General features: G+C 41.7%; 1 protein-coding gene across 3 annotated transcripts in view; it reads left to right on the top strand.

Annotated features, from left to right (window-relative positions):
- LOC124003621 (spectrin beta chain, non-erythrocytic 1-like) overlaps window positions 1–24922 on the top strand; it is a 91150-nt gene that overhangs the window by 26071 nt on the left and 40157 nt on the right. The window contains exons 3-5 of one of the 3 annotated variants that reach the window (XM_046312032.1): window positions 2119–2208; window positions 12461–12612; window positions 23492–23665. In XM_046312032.1, coding sequence (XP_046167988.1) covers window positions 2119–2208; window positions 12461–12612; window positions 23492–23665 — 416 coding nt within the window. Of the gene's footprint in view, window positions 1–1766; window positions 2209–12460; window positions 12613–23491; window positions 23666–24922 lie in introns of those variants that run through there. The other 2 variants (XM_046312031.1, XM_046312030.1) reach the window with 2 other exon arrangements.

The following is a 24922-nucleotide window of genomic DNA, read 5'->3' as shown; positions in this document are numbered from 1 at the left end:
TTGAGCGTGACAAACCCAGCAGCATTGCAGTTCTTGACACAAACTGGTGTGCCTAGCATCTACTACCATACCCCGTTCAAAGGCACTTACATCTTTTGTCTTGACCATTCACCCTCAGAATGGGACAGATGCACAATCCATGTCTCAATTGTCTCAAGGCTTAACAATCCTTCTTTAACCTGTCTCCTCCCCTTCATCTACAGTGATTTTGAAGTGGATTTAACAAGTGACATCAATAAAGGACCATGGCTTTAACCTGGATTCACCTGGTCAGTCTGTTGTTGAAAGAGCAGGTGTTCCTAATGTTTTGACTACCCAGTGTATATTATAGAGATCAGTTATTTTGGAAGCCCAGATAATTTCTTTATAAATCCCAATATTAGATGGTTCGGTAGTTGGGTTTCCCGAGGGATACCATAGGCCAGCATAGGTGACTTAAGTTGTAAATAAGACCTATAGAAAAAAGGAGTTGCCTGGTAATGTGCATGTGTCTTTCAAATCTTGGAATGTTCAATAGCCATTACTCTCCATAATATCATAAATGGTATGGATTCCACATTTGGACCATTGGGGAGATGCAAAAGGCGCCCTTATTGTGCATTTTTTGTTGTATGGGCATGCCGTTTTGATTCCCAGTTACGTTGTTTATCAGTTTTGCGGCAAATAGAAATTGTGTGAGCAATAATAGGACCCAAGCATAGTTTACATTGTTTAAGGGATCTATCTGTGAAGACCACCTCTTTTGGACTTTATGATTTATGAGTCATTTGATTTTTTGATTGACAAATAGATTCATCTTCAAATGATAAAGTACCATCTTTAGTCCTAACCCAACTCTTATCTGTTGCTATAGTAAGCTCCTACTTTCAAAGCCTCAAAGAATCAAACACTAATTGTTATAGAAGGTGTCTCTGCTTAGAGAGAAATCTGTCTGTCCTTGCCCTGGCAATGTTCGGAGAGGTACATTGACCATTTATGTTTGATTTGTAATCAGAATCCTTTTTGCTTTGTGATGTTCTGCATAGTGGAAACTGGTTGAGTGTGCTCCTCCTTTGTTTGGGAAGCAACCATTCATGAGCCAGTATGGGGACTATTCATCCATTAGGAAGAAAGAGGGGGAGGCTTTCAGTTCCTCTGAAACAGGAAGTTTGTTGGGTCACTTTTTTGACAGGACGTTGGTCGCTCACATAATTTAAAACCAGCATTTATAAATTTCTGGAATGGCTAGATTTTTCCTCTGTCGCTAACTGAACAACAATGCTGGGAAATGGGGGGTTGTATCCTGGCTAGCTTCCCTCTAGCCCCTCCTCTCTTCAGGCTTAGTATGGCCCAACCTCCTTCCTTTTTCTCCCCACTGCTGGGGCCATCATGGAAATGAGGCGGTGACATCATCACTGAGCTCCCAGGCAGTGGCTAGCCACTGACGATATTACAAACTCCTGTTCCCCTCCCCTCTTTAAACCCATCCCCTCCTCCTCCCAGGCTTATGAAAGGTGTGCTGTATTTGAGAAAAACCCTTTCATTCTCTTTTTTTATTGGACATTTATTCCTTCTCCTTCCGTAATTGTCTGCCAGTTGAGGATGAGGTGCAGTGATTTTTTTGGGGGGGGGGGCAATACCACTCTTTAAAAAGCCTGTACCCCTGAATGGGTGGGCAGCTCACAACCAGAAGGAGGGGGCGTGAGAGGGGGGTGGGGTGGAGGCTGCTTTTGACAGAGGGAGGGGGGCGTGAGAGGGGGGTGGGGTGGAGGCTGCTTTTGAATGGGTTGAGAGGGAAGACAGAACAATCAAGAGAGAAGAAGAAGCATGTTGTGCCCCCTATCTGAAACAGATCCTGCTTCTCCACGCCTGGTCCTTCAGTGGCTGCTCTGGGAAGAGTCTCGTCCTTGAGAACATTCCCTCCTTTCCTTACTTTTACTGGATTCTTTTTTGGAGCTTGCGGTGTAGCAAGGTTGGCGGTAGGAGGCAAAAAAAAGCCCATTGGATCCCTTCTTAACTTCCCTCCGTTTTTCCGCCTTGCTGTGCTTGTGTTTTTTTTTCCCGAGGGGGTATTTTCTTTCAGCGGGTCCCAGTTTTCGTTTGGAACTATGGAAGTGGACTGGGAGTTGGGTGGGCAAGATGTACAATACACCGACCCGGACTCTGGTTACCCCGCTCAGGTGGCTTTCAACTACAACATGTTAGAAGGGCGCTTTAAACAGCTACAAGGTAAGTGAAGGATGGAGACTGCAGTCGCCTTTTGTTTATAGGTGTTGCTATGCTATATGCTCTGTCAGCAGATAGACGGCGAGGTCCAGAGAGAGAATCCTGGATCCTCTGTGTTGAATTTATCACGGTAATATTAGTTGGATGAAGAGCATTATATTTCGTCGTTGTTCTTTTACTTCTTAGAAAATAGAACAAATTGGGTGTCTTAATCCTATAAGACAGTGGTGGATAGGACACGTTTAGTATGGCAGCACTATGATCTGGCGTAAGGATGACTTTCAGATTGGATTATAAGTCTGTGTCTTTTTTGGAGGATAGGAATTTAGTGTTGACATTAAAATAGTAAATAACTGTTTTTGAAGGAGGACCTCTTGTCTACAAACACACGATCCACGATGCTATATAAATGGCATGCATGCTGGTTCTTAGTGGGTAGTCAGGACAACAATAGCATGAGAGGGGACAGGGAAGGTGGGAGTGGTTGTTTTGTCCAGCCATCCCATGCAAATACACTTTCAAGGAGTCAAATTCTAGGAAATTATAGCGCTTAACAATATGTTTTTACACAGTTAGTATAGGAGCCTTGCGTGTTATTTAAAAAATATATTTGTATTTTTTACAAAACAGGGATATACGCTATATAGCATCACTATTAGTTGAACAGTATGTCATTGTGTGATATTGTTTACTATTGTTTAGCACATTTACTACAAAATTACTTATTTTCCCAAAACATTTTTGACATACATTTTCATATTTTCGTTATGATGAACCCCAGGCTAGACTGCAATAGAAAAAAGGAGAAATGAACATGGTAATGTAACCGTTATCATAGTAACATTGTTTTGTAGTCCTGCCGTCCTTGTGTAGATTACTTTTGTTGACATCTTTGTTGGGGATTCTCTCATCCCAAAGAGAATGTGGTCTTTGCCACATGATAATATCAGTCATTAACTCCGTCTCTCGATGAGCTATTGTGTCTGAATGCACTATTGTGTTGTTGAATGTGTCTCTTCTATATATGTTATATAGAAGTCCCCTTTTCATTAATATATCATTACATTTACAGCAATGGTCAGAATTTGTCCAGTTTTTCTCATTTGAATGGTATAAACTGGCCACAACAACACTATGTGGACACGGCTGGGTGAATGTGTGCCATTTGTTAATATGTAGCTTTGTGTAGAGATTACTAACTGCCGAAACCTTGTCCAATGTTGTAAAGCAGCCGGGAATGAAAAGGAAGACAGAGAGATAGACTTGAACTTTCACCCTCTGGTCTATTTGCTTTACTCAGTTCTAGATGACTGACTTGATAAAAACATCACAGAATCAACTTTATTGATGGCTATTCTTGTGTCATGTAGTGCCAGCGTGCGTCATAATATTTATTGTTTAAATTGAGCGAAGATATTACAGAATTTATGGATTGACCTGGTGTGCTGATAATGCTAATTTTAGTGCGACACTTCTACTGTAGCAAATATGGATAGGGTCTCAAAGTGTAGTCTACAGGATCTAGGAACAGAACGTTCAACTGAAAAGGTCAGACTTAATGTAAGGGGACTAGGATTACCATTGGTTGTATCACCGCGACCCTTGATTTTAGCAAGAGGAAGTAGTAACCTTGTTCGAGCCAGAACTGCTCATAGGACAGGAGCCTATCTCCTGTTTATGTAGCGTGAGACAGCTTGATGTACAAGTAGACCCCATGGATAGGACGCTATTTAGGCAGAGCTCTCTGGTTCATAGTTCGTAAAAATGTGTTATATTTTCAGCATAACCGCGTGGTGTCATTGTGCCAGTGACTTTTTTTAAACAGACATGATCTGTAAAAAACATTGAGCAAATCATTTTGTACAGCTGTCCCGTGGCTGTATCAACCAAAAAGAAATTGAAAGTGCATTGTCAGGTCCCATGTATTTTTCTGTTTTATCTAATACATTTAAGGCTGGTTTCTCTCAGCCAGATGAAGCTTATTCCTGTACTTAAAAGCACTTTTTAAATGGAGATTTTCCATTGATCCTTTTCATCCAGGAGTAGGTTTAATCTGGGTCCTTGAAGTGGGGTTTTTAGGTCAATAATTTGCTTTGACAAGCTTGAGCTGGCTTGGTTACACATCCGCCATAGTTGCTAAAGCCGTGCTGGAAAGGACCGTGTGAAAAGACGATGTTCGATCTAACATTGTATTGATTGGGTTGGCACAATAGTGTAAAAAAGTTATTAGATGCACTCCAAACGCTTCTGTACAAGACTGTAGCTACTTCTCCGCCCCAATGAGCTGGACTACCACCACACGGACTTGAGTGCTGAAGTACTACGTTTGTCTGCAAACAGGGCCCTGCCAACCCGGCTTCCACCACAGTCGGCCTCTAAATGACCGTCTGTTCTGCTGCTGGCAAGAAAATATTTTATGGGGAGACAAAAAAAGAAGGCAACAGAAAGTCATGGAACTGAAGGAGTCTTTGAATGGGGTGGGGCGGGGCGGGGAAGGGGGCAAACTTGAGTGTTGAAAAAGAGTGTAGTTCTGGTCTTTACAAGTTTGATTTACTCTATTAAGCTACACTGACTGACTATTTGAACTTGACACCCCATTTGAATGATACCCTGAAATATAACATTGAAGGTTAGCTTTTGTTATGCCCTCAGTTGTTGAATTCTGATTAGTAAATTCCAGAGAATACCATTTAAAATCCAATCGTGCTTGGTCAGTAATGCAGCTTTTAAAGGCAATGTTCCCGCTTTCGCGACGCATTCACAGTAAACGCTGCATATGTCGGCTAAATCGGAATTTACCTTTAAAGGTGCATTGTCGACGAAGCGTGATCGGATTGAATTCCGGCCTTAATCCTAGTTAATAGCAGGTAAATACCAGTGGAAACTGTAAAATATAGTGCTATCGTGACTTTTGAGAATAGTAAGTATGATCTTGAGGTTTTCAACCACGTCTTTACTATAAAGTAAGAGGGAGATTTATCGAAATGTAGTGAATGTTTTTACTGGGTGTAAATGGACACAAAGCCATGTCCTGTTTAGTGCTTTGTTTTTCCTTTTGCCAAGCATTGTCTGCCAGCAAAATGTTGATGTTGAGTCATTGATTTGAAACATATAGCTGTTGGTAGCTGCTTGTGTAATAACCTGAGACCTTGTTAAAGAACAAACAGGCCATCTGCCATAACACCCTGACTTATCTGACCAGTGATCTGTTTTTACCCTTCTATCAGTAGAGGGACCACTTTATGACATGGAGAGATTTGTCAAGTACGCTACCTGGTATGTATGTTTTCCCAGTGTTCCCATGTGTTTTGTTGGCATAAGGTTTTTAGATCGACATTGCTGGTTAGTTGGCAAAACATCGTTAACACGCACAGTTTTTGTTTAATTCCGATCTAGTTTTCAAAGAACAATCAACAATAGCATTTGAGGTTTTACGTGAAGTTAATGTCTGACGACTCAATCAAATGTTGAATGTTGATCTGACAACGCCTTTGTCCAGTGGCTAGTCACCCCTAAACATAGCAGTGTGACCTCATCCACTAACCCAGCCTTAATACACAGGAAGTCAGAAGAATTTCAATCTTCTGACCCGCCACAGGCCACAGGATGTTGATTCAACAGTGAGGGAAGAAGGAAGCAACCTTTGAACTGCTTCGCTAAGATGTCCAGTCTTCCACCTTTGTTTTTCGTCCTTGGATGCCGATTTCTAGTCTGTTAATTTGCTAGTTTGCTATATCATATAATATGTATATCTAGGCCTAAACAAAATGGCTGTTGTTATTTTTGTCACTCTGAATGATTGTTTTCAGTCTCTGCCAATCATTAGACTCCCCTCACAAGAGTGACTGAAATACAGACGGCAGAATATGAGAGGAGTAAATCTTGTCAATAGGTAACTAGCACTGAACATGAACAGTGCTTTAGAGGTGCAGTTACAAAATGGAATCTTTCACCAAGTTCAGTATTTCCTACAAGCTAAGGGTGGGGTAGTAATCTAAATGGCCTTGAACTCTGCAATTCCTGAGTAATGCCCTAATCAAGATCTCCCTTTCCTGCCGAAACCTAGAGAGAGGAAAAAAGAGAGAGAAAAGAAACCAAACTGGAATTTGAATGAATGTGCATCTCTATTGAGATAAGATGAGAGATTTGCTTTTGGGAACCGGAAGGTTATCCCCCAGGATAGAGATACAAGATGCGTCAATAAATCAATAGTTTCTATTTTGTGTCAGTCGTGATGACCAGACTGCTCATATCCCAGCTGGTTGGATTTGCAATAGAGCTGTGGGTCAAGGTCACAAAGCAACGCTACGACTTGGGATGATTTTCTCTGGAAGAGAGTGATATCCAACACAATTAGGACTAAAGAACACTATTAATCAGTGCAATAATAAGAAATGAATTAATATACTTGAATATATGGGTTGTTGCGCCAATTCGGTGCCATTTGCATAGCTACGGGAAGTAGGGGTGCTGAGGGTGCTGGCACCTACTGATAAATCACAGTAAAAAATATATAATAATATAAAAATAAGAAAAATACATTCCCACAACATTAGTGCATTCGGCCTTTATTACTCCTGTATGAAATTAGAACCATTTCCCTCTGTTGACCTTAAAAAGAGGGACAGTTTTTACTAACAGCAAGTCTGAATTCATATAAAAAATCAGGTGTATTGAATTTTCCATGTGGTCCATTTTAAAGGGAACTTCAATTAATATAACAGACATTTACAATTCAATATTTGTGCACAACTTCTACTTACAATATCAAAGGGCACTCATTTTGTGAAATGACCAATATCATATCTAAACTTCAATAACGGAGTGAATTAGCTGTCACAGAAAGACACAGGAACTGATACAGGGCCGATGCATTTTGAAACAAAGTGTATTCCATGATCTCATACAGACGAAATTTGGATTAGAACAGGGTCAAATAGGGGTGGTACTACTGTATGTAACAAAGTGCAATGAATGTACCTTCCAATGCAATTACCTTTTTGCATGATTTTTTTGTGACACTAACCAGGTTGCCAGCCAACCTTTTAATGCTGGTAATGTACATGGTGGGAAAAGAAATGTCACGACAAGCCCGATTGGGGTGGTGAAAGTGCACCGTGATCTTGATAAATATCAAGGGTCTTGTTTTGGTGACATGATGATCGATGCTTGACTGCTGTTTGACAAATACAAATATTTTCACTCTTATCCATAATAATCTCATCATGTAGACTGGCCTACCCACACTGTATCTGCGAGCTGTTGGCTAGAGCGTGCGTGCCAAGACCAGAGTAGGCATACCTGCTATTTTGTGACAAAAATATCGGTAGACTTGTGTCTATAAGGTATAAGTTTTGGAATTGTTAGCTAGATTACTTGTTGATTATTACTGCATTGTCGGAACTAGAAGCACAAACTTTTCGCTACACTCGCATTAACATCTGCTAACCATGTGTATGTGACAAATAAAATTTGATTTGAAAATGTGATGGAATGTGATGGTTTTTTATCCAAAAACGACATTTTCCGGAAACACAATATGCATATTTTCTTTATCCAGATTTTAGAATACTCACATTAAAATATGTTGCCAATTGAGTGGAAACCTAGCTATGTACTATAAAGATTGATACTAAAACCTCTTTATACCAACAAAGCCATTTTATAGCACAAACTAAGAATCTCAATTGGTGGTACTCAAGTCAGTGACTCAAACCCCCAAAAAGTATTAGTAGTATTGATTGAATTCAACTTCCTCTATTGCAGCTATTCCCAAACTGGTGTACGCATACCCCCAGGGGTACGAGCAATGCCGTCGGGGGTACGTCAAATAATAATGTGATTCACAGTCCATTTAGATTTTCCAACGTGGCTATACATTTGGGTGATGTTTTTGTCTCGCCTGAGTAGCCTCGTTTCACTGCCAAAACCATCTAGTGTTCCGCAAAATAACAACACAAAGTCAAATACAGGTAGCCTAGTCAAATAATGAACATCCAATCACATTAACCGTTACTCTCTCGCAGGAAACCTTCACTCTTGCGCAGATATTTAGAAACAAAACATGCCAATTAGAAAAATAAGCCATGGGAGTTTGAGCGAGTCGTAAGAAGTGTATGAAAGCAACAGATACCATTAATAAGAAGGGGCTAGAAGCGTCTGATATGGTGAGCTACTGAGTGGCTAGGACCGGCAAGCCCCATACTATTGTGGAGGACTTAATTCTTCCTGCTGCCGTGGATATGGCTGGGACAATGCTGGGGGAAAAGGCCCAAAAAACTATACAGACAAATGCTTCATCAAACAACACTGTTTCACAATGCATCAGTGACATGGCAGGAGATGTTTTGAAACAATTACTGCTTTGCATACAAGTCAGTAGATTCTATGCGTTACAGCTAGATGAGTCAGCAGACGTGGCGGGCCTGGCACAGCTCCTGGTATATGTCCGTTACATTTATGGGAGGGTCAATTAAGTATGACAGGGAGTGGTAACGCGCGACGCCACTTGGGTACACTGCAGCATCCACCGAGAGGCTCTTGATGCCAAGGGAATGTCTGACAGCCTGAGAAGTGTTTTAGACACTACAGTGAAAATGGTTAACTTTGTTAAAGCAAGGCCCCTGAACTCTCATGTATTTTCTGCATTATGCAATGATGTGGTCAGCGGCCATGTAATGCTTTTACAATATACAGAAGTGTGCTGGTTATCAAGGGGCAAAGTATTGACACATTTTTTTGAATTGAGAGACGAGCTTAAAGTTGTATTTTCTGACCATGATTTTCACTTGTCTGACTGCTTGCATGATTAGGAGTTTCTCACACGACTGGCCTATCTGGGTGATGTTTTTTCTCTCCAGAAGGATCTGAATGTAGGATTAGAGGGACTCTCCGCAACTATATTCAATGTGCGGGACAAAATGTAAGCTATGATTAAGAAGTTAGAGCTCATCGCTGTCTGCATTAACAAGGAGAACACACTTTCCATCGTTGTATGATTTCTTTGTGTACAAATGAACTCAAGCTTACGGACAATGTCAAATGTGATATAGCAACACACACAGCTCACACAAGGTGCTCAATTACGCAGGTACTTTCCTGAAACGGATGATACAAACAACTCCATTCGATATCCCTTTCATGCCCTGCCTCCAGTCCACTTACTGACATCTAAACAAGAGAGCCTCATCGAAATTGCAACAAGCGGTTCTGTGAAAATTGAATTTAATCAGAAACCACTGCCAGATTTCTGGATAAGGCTGTGCTCAGAGTACACAATTACAACCCAACATTGCAGAGTTATGTGCATCCTTTCAAGCAGCACACCATTCCCATTAACCTGTGGTGAGTTATTCACCATTTTTGATGAACAAATAAGGTTTTATATGTAAGATGGCTAAATAAAGAGCAAAATGATTGATTATTATAATATTATTAGTTGTGCCCTGGTCCTAGAAGAGCTCTTTGTCACTTCCCATGAGCCGGGTTGTGACAAAAACGTATTCATTCTTATGTTTTATACATGTATCGTATAGTGTTTGTGTGGCACGTTTACAATGATGGCAACAAAAAAAAAACATTTGAGAGAGCGCTGACCCTGGTGCTAGAAGGGGTACGCAGCTGGAGGTTGAATGTTTGAAGTGGTACAGGACTATAAAAAGTTTGGGAACAACCGCTCTATTGCATGAAAGTCCTAAAGCAATCACCTGCTAAAAATGGCATTGAGATGACGTTGTCATCATTTGAAAAATATGAGTGTCATTTCAGATAATAAATGATGTATTCCTCTTATCCATATCCCCCTACATGGCCCTTCAAGATACTGCTATCAGTTTCCAATCAGCCCAAGGTCTTTGAAAAATGACAAACGGCATGACGCAGCCTTGTTTAATGAAACGACCTGATATTGTCTTTATTGGCATCTGTTTTTGTTGTTGTTAAACAGGTTAAACTCACTATTCAAACTGTGTTAATAGTTCGGGAGCTATGTGTTTACCTAACGATAAGACCAGATGCGAGTGCAACATTCCTCTAGCTAGCCCTCCCCGGAGTTGAGCTAGGGCAGGGGTGGAGGAGAGGAACACTGCCTCTATTGTTCTGTCCAGCTCTGTCTTGTCCTCCGGTCTCACAGGAGATTCCTTTTTAAAAAATCCCCACTTGCGTGTACCACTATGTGACGCTTGTGGTGATGTTACCATGTTGCAATATTGCCACAGAAATGGGTTTGGATGCATTGGAGGTTGGTGGCACCTTAATTGGGGAGGATGGCTCGTGGTAATGCCTGGAGCTGAATAGGTGGAATGTTATGAAATACATCAAACACATGTGTTTATGCCATTCCATTTGCTCCTTTCCAGCTGTTATTATGAGCTGTTCTCTACTCAGCAACCTCCTGTGATGATAGCTGGTTGTACCCCCGAGGGGTAGGGCAGCAGGCAGGAAGTTGGCTCTGGGTCTAGTTAGTTTAGTCATACACACTACAATTGTGGTCAGGGTTTAGTATTAACTGAGCGATCGATTCCAAATCATAGTGTTTAAAAAAAATCAAAGGATAACATTTTATTTCATATGTTGATGTCATGTTTTGTGTTTCAGGGATGGGGGGGGGGGGTGTGAGGAATAGGTTCGACCTTCTCCAATTGATTTTCGTCGGCAAGATCGTCAAACGTGTCAAATAAATCACTAATAACAAAAAAGTCGAGAGGGCCTTGGAGTTGGAGAGTACATTGCAAGGTGGAGCCAGCCCTGCGTGAGGCGAGGTCATCTATCTCTTTTCGCCATGTGGCAAACGAACAATCAAATCAGATGCTTACGTCTTTGCAGGGATAAGGAATGCAATAACAGGAAAATTGGGGAGGATTATAAATAAACCCTCCTTGTGTTCATGGATATGAACTCTGAGCCAGAGGGTGCGGCATTGGCCCTGTCAAGGGCTCCGAACATAAACAGGATAGCCCCAGCTCCCACTTCCACTTTTAAACATTTTGAAGCTATGGTTGTATCTCATTAGTCTGCAGTGGCTTTCTCCCCTCGTCTCCTCACTCTATGCGCACTGTCCTGAGAACCCAGAACCGATGATAGCAATATGGTCGACCCCTTATCAAGCATTTGCCTTCACCTGTCCATTTTCTTAATCTCAGTGGACATGGAGAGACCAGGAGAGGAAGCCTTGAGACATTCTGCAATAGATCTGACGAGGCAAGGCCACCAGTCCCAATCCGCTCTAGTCGTTTTAAAATCTGAATCATGAAAGGATGATGAGTTGCATGTGACAAGGGGAGCCAATCACCCACAGTGACGAAAACCTCTCATATGACATAATTATACAATGAGTATCAGTACTGTTACTGTATACAACACATGGGTTCCATCATTAACCACAATACTTAGCTACACAGTATTTATTTTGTTTACTTAGAAAGTTACATTTGAATGGCAGTCTTACAAGCTTATTGACATTTTCAATCTATCCTTGGGGACCCAGGGAGTACACATTTTAAATATACTTTAGCCCAGCACTAAAACACCTGATTCAGTTGATCATGGGATGATTACCGTAGTTGATTAGTTAGATCACTGCTCTATAGTATTTCAGACTTGAAATTAAAAGACCAGGCTGTATAGGGAGAGTGTGAGCTGTTATCTATACTTCAATGTCTTGTTCCAGCATTATTCTCTTCCACAGCCTTACTTTACTTAACTAAAGCTACTTTGAAAAAGTAATTTATACATTTATAAAATCTAGCCTATTTCACCCATATTTTCTTCTCTTTTTGCCAAAAAAGTAGTGTGTAGTTCCCGTAGTTAGCTGCACCGCTACATGGTCAAAAAGTAATTAACAAACACCACCAAGATTTTAGTTTAGTTAATCTACCACCAAGCTACTGCAAAATGTAGTTTAATTACTAGTTGAACTACATGTAGTTCACTACTCCCCAACACTGCGAATTTGGCAAACATAGGGCAACAGGTAGCCTAGCGATTAAGAGTGTTGGGCCAGTAACCAAAAGGTCACTGGTTCAAAACCCCGAGCCGACTAGGTAAGAAATCTGTTGATGTGCCCTTGAGCAAGGCACTTAACCCTAACTGCTCCTGTAAGTCACTCTGGATAAGCGTGTCTGCTAACATGTATTTTTTTTACCGTAACTCTGCTTATCTGTCATCAGGAATTCACTTGTTTCATCTCCAATTAATTTAATGACATTTCACTTTGACATGTTTCTTAATTGTATTCCCTGTCTTCTTTTCTCTCCAGATGAGCGCGAAGCGGTGCAGAAGAAGACCTTCACCAAATGGGTGAACTCTCACCTCTCCCGGGTGTCCTGCCGCATCACCGACCTGTACAGGGACCTGAGTGATGGACGCATGCTCATCAAACTGCTGGAGGTGCTGTCTGGGGAGAGACTGGTGAGTACCGTGCTACCCGGGCCTGTATGGATCAGTTTAGCCTTTTAGATCACATTGAATAAGATTACATGGTCAGGGAGGACCTGATCCTAGATCAGCACTTCTACACTGAGATGCTTGGGGGTCGTTCCACAAAAAGAGTGCCTTTTGATATTTTAAGTAGCCTGTTATATTTAAATAATCAAAAGGATCGGACCCTTTCCCCCCCAATTTTCATCTAAAATGACATACCCAAATCTAAGTGCCTGTAGCTCAGGACCTGAAGCAAGGATATGCATATTCTTGATACCATTTGAAAGGAAACACTTTGACGTTTGTGGAAATGTGACATTAATGTAGGTGAATATAACACATTAGATCTGGTAAAAGATAATACAAAGAAAATAAAACATGCTTTAAAAAAAACAACTTTGAAATGCAAGAGAAATATTATTATTACAGCCCAGGCACAATTTAGATTTTGGACACTAGATGGCAGCTGTGTATGTGCAAAGTTTTAGACTGAGCCAATGAACCGTTGCATTTCTGTTCAAAATGTTGTATCAAGACTGCCCAAATGTGCCATTTATTTTCTTTCTTTTATAACTTTTGAAGTTCATAACTGTGCACTCTCCTCAAACAATAGCATGGTATTATTTCACTGTAATAGTGACTATAAATTGGACGGTGCAGTGAGATGAACAATAATTTAAGCTTTCTGCCAATATCAGATATGTCTATGTCCTGGGAAATGTTCTTGTTACGTACAAACTCGTGCTAATCACATTAACCGTCCTGTGGGGGAACCACGATAGACCACATGGAGAATTCAAAATATCTGAATAATTCAATTAATATGAATTAAGACTTGCTAAAGTGCCAATATTCAGTTTTTTGACATGTCACTCTGTCATCCCTGTCTATTTCTAGGAAGATTTTAACCCACTTAACCCCAACATTTCACCATCATTGTAAAGCCTTAGCTAGTTTGTTGCTTTGACAAAGTCATTTCTGAAGATTATTTATTTCTTGTTACTGATTCATTTACATCTGTCCCTCATTTTAAGGTCAACCCTGTTACGTGAACTGAAGACTCGTTTTAATTAGGTTACATTTTTGGCATTTAATAGGCAGTTAGTCTAGTGGTTAGTGTTGGACTTATAACCGGAAGATTGCAAGGTCAAATCCCCGAGCTGTCAAGTTAGAAATCTGTCGTTCTGCCCCTGAACAAGGCAGTTAACCCACTGTTCCTAGGCAGTCATTGAAAATAAGAAATTGTTCTTAACTGACTTGCCTAGATAAATAAAGGTAAAATAAAAACTTACTAAAGTAATTTTTTATTTAACCTCTTGAGATGGGGAAACGTGGTTTTTATGAAGTTGAACATGTGCTCTTTATGACAGAATGTTAAAATTTGGTGAAATCAAAAGTTAAACTTTTCTACAGGCACCGAAATGGTGGAAAGACCCTTGATACATACTAATGGTACAGTGCCTCTGGAAAGTATTCAGACCCCTTGACTTTTTCCACATCTTGTTATGTTACAGCCTTATTCTAAAATGGATTAAATCCAAAAACATCCTTAGCAATCTACACACAATACCCCATTATGACAAGTGCAAACAGGTTTAAAGAAATGTTTGCAAATTATTAAAAAAGAAAAACTGAAAAACCTTATTTACATGATTATTCAGACCCTTTGCTATGAGACTCGAAATTGAGCTCAGGTGCATCCTGTTTCAATTGATCATCCTTGAGATGTTTCTACAACTTGATTGGAGTCCACCTGTGTTAAATTCAATTGATTGGACATGATTTGGAAAGGCACAAACCTGTCTATAGAGAAACAAGATTCTCTGCACGATGAAACCAAGATTGAACTCTTTGGCCTGAATGCCAAGCGTTACTTCTGGAGGAAACCTGGCACCATCCCTACCGTGAAGCATGGTGGTGGCCGCATCATGCTGTGGAGATGTTTTTCAATGGCAGGGACTGGGAGACCTGTCAGGATCGAGGGAAAGATGAACGGAGCAAAGTACAAGATCCTTGATGAAAACCTGCTCCCGAGCTCTCAGGACCTCAGACTGGGGCGCAGTTTCATCTTCCAACAGGACAACGACCCTAAGCACACAGCCAAGACAACACAGAGGGACATTCAGACAAGTCTCTGAATGTCCTTGAGTGGCCCAGCCAGAGCCCGGACTTAAACCCGATCATACATCGGAACCGCTCGACATCCAACCTGACAGAGCTTGAGAGGATCTACAGAGAAGAATGGGAGAAACTCCCCAAATACAGGTGTTCCAAGCTTGTAGGGTCATCAAATCAAATCAAATTTTATTTATATAGCCCTTCGTACATCAGCTGATATCTCAAAGTGCTGTACAGAAACCCAGCCTAAAACCCCAAACAGCAAGCAATGCAGGTGTAGAAGCACGGTGACTAGGAAAAACTCCCTAGAAAGGCCAAAACCTAGGAAGAAACCTAGAGAGGAACCAGGCTGTGTGGGGTGGCCAGTCCTCTTCTGGCTGTGCCGGGTGGAGATTATAACAGAACATGGCCAAGATGTTCAAATGTTCATAAATGACCAGCATGGTCGAATAATAACAAGGCAGAACAGTTGAAACTGGAGCAGCAGCACAGTCAGGTGGACTGGGGACAGCAAGGAGTCATCATGTCAGGTCGTCCTGGGGCACGGTCCTTGGGCTCAGGTCCTCCGAGAGAGAGAAAGAAAGAGAGAATTAGAGAGAGCATATGTGGGGTGGCCAGTCGCCGAAAAGCATTTTATAAATATGACACTGTGGTTGGTTTAACAAGAAGTTCATCTTTAAACCTATGTAAAATATATTTTCTGAATTTTTACAATGAGCATTCATACCCAAGATGTCTCAATGCTGTAATCTCTGCCAAAGGTGCTTCAACAAAGTGCTGAGTAAAGCATCTGAATACTTGTGTAATTGTAATATTTCTGTTTGATTTTTTTTTTTTTTAATCGGCAAACATTTCTAAAAACCTGTTTTTGCTTTGTCATTATGAGGTATTGTGTGTAGATGAGGGGGGGGGGGAATAATTGTATCAGTTTTAGAATAACCTCACTAGGGTATGTGGGACACTAGCGTCCCATCTGGCCAACATCCAGTGAGGTTGCAGAGCACCAAATTCAATTACAGAAATGCTCATTATAAAAATTCAGAAAATATATTTTACATAGGTTTAAAGATGAACTTCTTGTTAAACCAACCACAGTGTCATATTTATAAAATGCTTTTCCCGCGAAAGCATACCTAGCCCAGAAAATACATAGCCCAGCCAAGCAGAAGCATTACAAAACTCAGAAATAGAGATAAAATGAATCCCTTACCTTTGATGATCTTCATATGGTGGCAATCAGAAGACATTCATTTACTCAATAAATGTTCCTTTTGTTCAATGAAGTCTCTTTATATCCAAAAACCTCTGTTTGGTTAGCGCGTTTTCTTCAGTAATCCACAGGCTCAAACTCAGTCAAAACAATCAGACAAGAAAATCAAAATTGTATCCGTAAAATTCATATAAAGATGTCAAACGATGTTTATGTTCAATCCTCAGGTTGTTTTTTAGCCTAAATGATCTATAATATTTCAACCGGACAATAATGTTGTCAATATAAAAGGTAAACAAGAAATGCACATGCGCCTGAAAAAACTCTGTGTCACGTTAGGGTCCACTCGTTCAGACTGGTCTTACTCCTTCATTTATAAGAATACAAGCCTGAAACGATTTCTAAAGACTGTTGACATCTAGTGGAAGGCATAGGAATTGCAAATGGAGTCCTAAGTCAATGGATACTGTAATGGCATTGAATAGAACTACAAAACCAAAAAAAACTACTTCCTGAATGGATTTTTCTCAGGTTTTCTCCTGCTAAATCAGTTCTGTTATACCCACAGACACTATTTTAACAGTTTTGGAAACTTTAGAGTGTTGTCTATCCAAATCTACCAGTTATATGCATATCATATATTCTGGGCCCGAGTAGCTGGCTTTTTAATTTGGGCATGCTTTTCATCCAAAATTCCGAATGCTGCCCCCTACCCTAGAGAGGATAAGGCTGTAACGTAACAAAATGTGGAAAAAGTCAAGGCGTCTGAATACTTTCCAAAAGCACTGGCATCTCCAAAATGTTTGATGCCAGGGATGCATTACACTGAAATTTTCCAAAAGAAAGGCTCTTGAGCCAAAAGGTGTCACTGGCCTAAATGGACAAAGATATTGTCCAGAAATGACCTAATTACATGGAAAGGGGAACACTTCTCCACATGGATATATTTTCAGCCTAAGGATTTGTGTGGTTTCATTAGATATATATTTTTATTCATTTTGTATCATACAGTATATGAACCACACAGCCAACATCCACAGTGTACATAAAGTGTACAAAACATTAGGAACACCTTACCTAATGTTGAGTTGCATTTGCTCTCAGAACAGTCTCAATTCATCGGAGCATCTACAATGTGACGAAAACTGGCCCATGTTGACTAAAATGCTTCCCACAGTTGTGTCAAGTTGTCTGGATGTCCTATGGGTGGTGGACCATTCTTGATACACACAGGAATCTGTTGAGTGTGAAAAACCCAGCAGCGTTGCAGATCTTGACACACTCAAACTGGTGCGCCTGGCACCTACTACCATTCAAACACACTTAAATATTTTGTCTTTCCCATTCACCCTCCGAATGGCACACATACAAAATCCATGTCTCAAGGCAAAAAAAAATATTTCTTTAACCTGTCTCCTCCCTTTCATCTACACTGATTTAAGTGACATCAAAAACCCAGACGCGAGCTGCCCAGTGACGCGAGCCTACCAGACAAGCTAAATGCCTTTTATGCTCGCTTTGAGGTAAGCAACACTGAAGCATGCACGAGAGCACCAGCTGTTCTGGATGACTATGTGAACCCTCTCGGTAGCCGATGTGAACAAAACCTTTGAACAGGTCAACATTTACGAAGCCACTGGGCCAGACGGATTACCAGGATGTGTACTCAAAGCATGTGCGGACCAACTGTCAAGTGTCTTCACTGACATTTTCAACCTCTCCCTGACGAGTCTGTAATACCTACATGTTTCAACCTAGTAATACCTGTGCCCAAGGAAGCGAAGGTAACCTGCCTAAATGTTTACTGCCCCGTAGCACTCACGTCAGTAGCCATGAAGTGCTTTGAAAGGCTGGTCATGGCTCACATCAACAGCATCCTCCCGGACACCCTAGACACACTCCAATTCGCATACCGCCCCAACAGATCCACAGATAACACAATCTCAATCACACTCCACACTAGCCTTTCCCACCTAGACAAAAGGAACACCTATGTGAGAATGCTGTTCATTGATTACAGCTCAGCGTTCAACACCATAGTGCCCACAAAGCTCATCACTAAGCTAAGGACTCTGGGACTAAACACCTCCTTCTGCAACTGGATCCTGGACTTCCTGACGGGCCGCCCCCAGGTGGTAAGGGTAGGCAACAACACATCCGCCATGCTGATCTTTAACACTGGGGCCCCTCAGGGGTGTGAACTTAGTTCCCTCCTGTACTCCCTTTTCACCCACAACTGCGTAGCCAAGCACGACTCAAACACCATCAAGTTTTCTGATGACACAACAGTGGTATGCCTGATCACCGACAACGATGAGATGGTCTATAGGGAGGAGGTCAGAGAACTGGCAGTGTGGTGCCAGGGCAACAAGCTCTCCCTCAATGTGAGCAAGACAAAGGTGCGGGTCAAGAGTTTCAAGTTCTTTGGTGTCCACATCACCAACAAACTATCATGGTCAACACATACCTAGACAGTTGTGAAGAGGACACGACAAAACCTTTTCCCCCTCAGGAGACTGTAAAGATTTGGAATGGGTCCCCAGATCCTCAAAATGTTCTACAGCTGTACCATCGAGAGCTTCCTGACCGGTTGCATTACCGACTGGTGTGGCAACTGCTCGGCATCTGACTGCAAGGCTCTACAGAGGGTAGTGTGTACGGCCCAGTACATCACTGGAGACAAACTTTCTGCCATCCAGGACCTATATAATAGGCAGTGTCAGAGGAAGTCCCACAAAATTGTCAGAGATTCCAGTCACCCAAGATATAGACTGTTTTCTCTGCTACCGCAGAGGAGCGCCAAGTCTAGGACCAAAAGGCTCCTCAACAGCTTCTACCCCCAAGCCATAAGACTGCTGAACAATTAATAAAACCACCACCGGACTATTTACATTTGCCCCTCCCACTCCCCTTTGTACACTGCTGCTACTCATGGTTTATTATCTATGCATATCTATGTCACTTCACCCCTACCTACATGTACAAATGACCTCAACAGACCTGTACCCCCGAGCACTGACTCAGTACTGGTACCCCCTTTATATAGCCTCATTATTGTTACTCTTATTGTGTGACTATTTGGTAAATATGTTCTTATCTCTTCTTGAACTGCACTGTTGTTTAAGGGCTTGTAAGTAAGCATTTCATGGTAAGGTCTACACTTGTTGTATTCGGCGCATGTGACAAATAAAGTTTGATTTGATTTATTACGAAAGTGTAGTTGGTGAGAGTTGAAGCAGGTAGGCTGCCTTTGATTGATTTTTTGCTGATGTCGGGAAAAGATGTCCACATGGTCAGAGCCACGTACCATAAAAGGTTCCGCTGTCCAGGCTTGCTATCACATACAAGGCTCCCTATAAGATATCTCACTCTATTGGCAAATACCCAACAAGGCACATCCCATAATGCAATCTACCAAGGAAACTCTATGCCAGGGGTACCCAACTCTTACACAATGAGGTTTGGAGCTTGCTGGTTTTCTGTTCTACCTCATAATTAATTGCACACACCTGGTGTCCCTGGTCTAAATCAGTCCCTAATTATAGGTGAACAATGAAAAAATGCAGTGGAACTGGCTTTGAGGTCCAGAGTTGTTTGAGGGATTTATGTGGCTATTGGCGTAATCCACGTGTGCAATTACAAACAGCAGTTGATGTTCAAAACTCGAAGGGCTTTCCCTTTTGTATTGTATTGTATTGTATTGTATTGTATTGTATTGTATTGTATTGTATTGTATTGAATTGTATTGTATTGTATTACTGTGCTTGGCTGTTGTAATTCCCAACTCCTATTTTTGGATTTCCTCCTGAGAAAAAGGTCTCCTTGACATGAATTAATTCCTCTGGGCACGCCTTGTGCCAGGTTTAATTATCCTGGTCAATGTGTAACTCGAATTGAGTTTAGGCACAGCAGGTAACAGCTATTTGCCAGGTAGAGGCATGGGGCCAAATAGTATTTGGAATTGTTCAAAAACTTACGCTGCTCTTGACTGAGCTTTCCTGGTGCAATGGAATAGTCCCACAAGTACAAACCCAGCCCATCTGGCACTGCAGGCAGGCTCAAGCAAAAACTCAAGGTTTTTGAATGATTTTAAATACCATTTGAACCCAGGTCTGGTACCACATTAGGTTACCAGAATATTATGCTGGATGATTCGATTTGCATAGGCCCCATGCCAGTGTTCTTCTGACCCTGTTATGTGTGTCTTCAGGTATCATGATATGGAAACTAGTAGGTACACAAGTCATGTACTAATAAGCACTGAAAAGTAGTGCCACACACCATTTATTTTATTTTATTTTGTACAAGCATTATGCTACTTTATTTACAGCTATCAGAATTTACCCACCGTATGTTTTTACCAGTACATATCTGCTCATAAGCACTGAATATATTTTTGTCAATAGCTAGCAATTTTTTTAATGACATAATTCAAGATGCTATACATACAGAATGTGCTTACCAGCGGTTAAGAGCATTGGGCTAGAAACCGAAAGGTCACTGGTTAGAATCCCTGAGCCAACTAGATGAAAAATCTGTTGATGGGCCCTTGAGCACGGCACTTATCCCTAGTTGCTCTGGATAAGAACGTCTGCTAAAATGTAGAATACCCGGCTGTGTATGTACGCACATACATTGCATATAAAATGCAAGCCATGGTCTACCCACATTTTGTACGTCACCTTTCAGCAATGATAAAGTGAAGTGAACTCGTACAAGCTGTAGGAATGAGGCTTCCTGTACATGATGTCATGGTCTGGTAGAAAAGTGCTTATGTCATTGCTACTCGGCTGGCGCTGCACTCCCGGCTCCTACAGAGTGTAACTCTGCATCTCAAAGAGCTGCACCGCCACAGATTGCCAGTGTGTCTCTGCAGACACACACACTCAGACGTGCATGTACACACACAGAGATACACACACACACACACACACACACACACACACACACACACACACACACACACACACACACACACACACACACACACACACACACACACACACACACACACACGTCTTAGAGGTCAGCAGTGTATTGTGCTGACTGACTCAGCAGTAGGAGTTGAATAGGGATTTTGCTTTCACTCTCACTTGGGTGTCCATCAAATGGTGTTAAAATACAGTAAGTCAATGTTTTCATTCTTCAATCCAAACCAGTCATCCGTTTTCAGGGAGACATTTTCTTCTATCAACACAGTGAAGAACTAGGCATGTACAGTACTGTATTTTAAATGAATTATTAATTAAATTTGTTATGTTTTTTGTTTTACACTATTTACTCAATGTGCCTGCTTCCAGCTCTTTTTTTATACCCAGATAGCGGTTTTGATTGACTAGGGTTGACTTCCCCCTGCCTGCACAAAGGCCTAGTCCTCCCTCTTCTGCTCCTCCAAAACCACACCTCAGTGTAAAGTCTCCACGCACATCAGAGGGCAGAAGGCTGCTTTATTACCGGGTTACTCATTCACTTTCAACAGACTGAAATAGTCAGCTGCATCCTTTGCTTTTACGAGTGAAGAAGTAGCATGTTGTGTATATAAAACCTTTCTGATTAGAAGACATTTGTCAAATACATATATCACACACTTAAACTTGAATGTATTAGCTTTAAGTTTGCACTTTTAGGACTTTTGCATTGGTTCCATTGGACAGCTCAAAATAAATCAAACACAGCTTGAAAGTATTTGACCAGGTCTGCTAATCATTGACTGGGAGGGGTGCAGAATGTAGCTCAACATATATTGGCAAAAGTAAAATGAAGTGAAATGCTAAATGGCATATTAAGGATCTGTTCCTTTTTTTATGTAATTTTTTTTTGTCAGGTTGAATTTGCAAACATGATTGTACTTTTGATTTTATGTAGATGACCGGGCAATTGTAAGTGTGATACTTTTGTATATACTGTATAATTTATGTGGACATCCCTTCAAATTAGTGGATTCAGCTATTTCTGCCACACACATTGCTGACAGGTGTATAAAATCGAGCACACAGCCATGCAATCTCAATAGACAAACATTGGCAGTAGAATGGCCTTAATAAAGAGCTCAGTGACTGTCAACGTCGTACCGTCATCGGATGCCGCCTTTCCAACTGTCAGTTTGTCAAATTTCTGCCCTGCTAGAGCTGCCCGGTCAACTGTAAGTGCTGTTATTGTGAAGTGCAAATGTCTAGGGGCAACAACGGCTCAGCCGGGAAGTGGTAGGCCACATAAGCTCATAGAACAGGACTGGCGAGTGCTGACGTGTGTAGCGCATAAAAATTGTCTGTCCTCCATTGCAACACTCACTAATAAGTTCCAAACTGCCTCTGAAAGTAATGTCAGCACAATAACTGTTTGTTGGAAGCTTTATTAAATGGGTTTCCATGGCCGAGCAGCCTAAGATCACTATGCGCAATGCCAAGCGTCGGCTGGAGTGGTGTAAAGCCCACTGACATTGGACTCTGGAGCAGTGGAAACGCTTTCTCTGCAGTGATGAATCACACTTCACCATCTGGCAGTCCGACGGATGAATCTGGGTTTGGCGGATGCCAGGAGAACGCTACCTGCCCCAATGAATTGTGCCAACTGTAAAGTTTTGTGGAGGAGTGGTCAGGGTCTGTTTTTCATGTTTCAGGCTCCTTAGTTCCACTGAAGGGAAATCTTAACGCTACAGCATACAATGACATTGTATACGATTCTGTGCTTCCAAATTTGTGGCAACAGTTTGGGGAAGGTCCTTTCCTGTTTCAGCATGACAATGTCCCTGTGCACAATGCGAGGTCCATACAGAAATGGTTTGTTGAAATCGGTGTGGAAGAACTTGACTGGCCTGCACAGAAGCCTGACCTCAACCCCATCGAATGTCTTTGGGATGAATTGTTTAGCCGACTGCGAGCCAGGCCTAATAGCCAAACATCAGTGCCCGGCCTCACTAATGCTCTTGTGGCTGAATGGAAGCAAGTCCCCAGAGCAATGTTCCAAGATCTAGTGGAAAGCCTTCCCAAAAGAGTAGAGGCTGTTATAGCAGCAAAGTTTGGGACCAACTCCATGTTAATGCCAATGATTTTGGAATGAGATATTCGACGAGCAGGTGTCCACATACTCTTGGTCACGTAATGTACAAACATAAACAGAACTACATGTCAGTATGAACACCCTTTCCAATGGCATGGGAATAATATAATTAGAAACATAAAGGAATAGTTAACCCAAATTACAAAATGACAAATTGATTTCCTTACCCTGTAAGCAGTCTATGGAAAAGGTATGGAGCTCTTGATAAGAGTGTCTGTAAAATGTAAAAGTGTTTGGCAGCAATCTGTGCTTTGGTTTAGTTTCCCTGGCACTGTTTACACATGCTAATGTTTTAGCATTTGTGGCACAAATCCCATTCTAGTCAAGTGTCACCAACTTATTATTTTTTTTACGGCCACTCTCAACTGATTGTAAATTGCTCTGGATAAGAGTGTCTGCTAAATTACTCAAATGTAAAAAACAAAAAAACTGTGAAACTCTTGTTGCTGACATGTTCTGTGTCCTGTCCTGTCTCCCCAGCCCAAGCCCACCAGGGGACGGATGCGTATCCACTGCCTGGAGAACGTGGACAAGGCTCTGCAGTTCCTCAAGGAGCAGAGGGTCCACCTGGAAAACATGGGCTCACACGACATCGTTGACGGCAACCACCGCCTCACCCTGGGGCTCATCTGGACCATCATTCTCAGGTTCCAGGTAAAGGAGTCTTCAAACCAAAACGCATGAAACGTATGTCTGATGTGGTTATCAATTGGCTGATTGATAAGTCTTTGGAAAATATATAATGAACAGTACAACACAACCCGAGCCCCCCCCCCCCTGCTGCGTATTTTATGCATCAATTTGTCTGATTTGAACGCTCACTTATTATTATCCTGGAGACACATTATGTAAAGCAGGGCCACGATTATCTGAATCAGGTATGCTATTATTGTTATGTGAGCAACAAACCCAGTTGCTCTCCAGGAGGAGAGTTGGCTCGTATGCTGATTTCAATCCAACTGAGCGTCAGTAGCTTATTTACTGTAGGGCCTCATCCTTTATCACAGTGATCTTGTACTTCTCAACACACATATTACACAGTCAATTGTTTACATAAAGATTATGTTATAATATAATAATAATAATATATGCCATTTAGCAGACGCTTTTATCCAAAGCGACTTACAGTCATGTGTGCATACATTTTACGTATGGGTGGTCCCGGGGATCGAACCCACTACCCTGGCGTTACAAGCGCCATGCTCTACCAACTGAGCTACAGAAGGACCACACTGAGCTACAGAAGGACATGAGTAAGAAATGTAGGCTATGTATGAGAGCAACTGCTTGGCATCGGACCGCAAGGCGTTACAGCGGGTATTGCTTAAAGCCCAGGACCTCTGTACCAGGCGGTGTCAGAGGAAGTCAAAGACTCCAATCACCCAAGTCATAGACTGTTCTCTCCGGCAAGCGGTACCGGAGTGCCGAGTCTGGGACCAAAAGGCTCCTGAACAGCTTCTACCCCCAAGCCGTCAGACTGCTGATCAGTTAATCAAATTCCACCCGGGCTATTTGCATTGAACCCCTTTTTTGATGTTGTTGCACTGACTCTCTTGCACTGGCTCTCTTGCACTGGCTCTATGCACATTCTATGCACGTCTGCTTTTCTTCCCTCTGAAAGGTTTGTTGTCTTTTTGCACTGAGTCAGTTCCTCGCGCTGCTGTTTACAAAGTCTTATAATCGACTCATTAAGGCCAAGCTCCCATGCAGCAGCTCTATTTCCTTTTCCAACAGCCAGATCGATCGCCTTCAACTTGAAAGCTGCATCATATGCATTTCTCCGTGTCTTTGCCATGATGAGGGTGACAAAATTACTACCGTAATCAGAATGATGGGAAGTTTGAGCGCGCTCGATTTACGTGACGGTGCTCAGTTTTTTGGCGGTGGCATGAATCTTGCGAACGCGGGGAA

The sequence above is a fragment of the Oncorhynchus gorbuscha genome, linkage group LG18 (genome assembly GCF_021184085.1).
Source record: "Oncorhynchus gorbuscha isolate QuinsamMale2020 ecotype Even-year linkage group LG18, OgorEven_v1.0, whole genome shotgun sequence".
In the NCBI taxonomy this organism is placed as follows: domain Eukaryota; kingdom Metazoa; phylum Chordata; class Actinopteri; order Salmoniformes; family Salmonidae; genus Oncorhynchus; species Oncorhynchus gorbuscha.
This window is presented reverse-complemented; position numbering and strand designations above follow the sequence as displayed.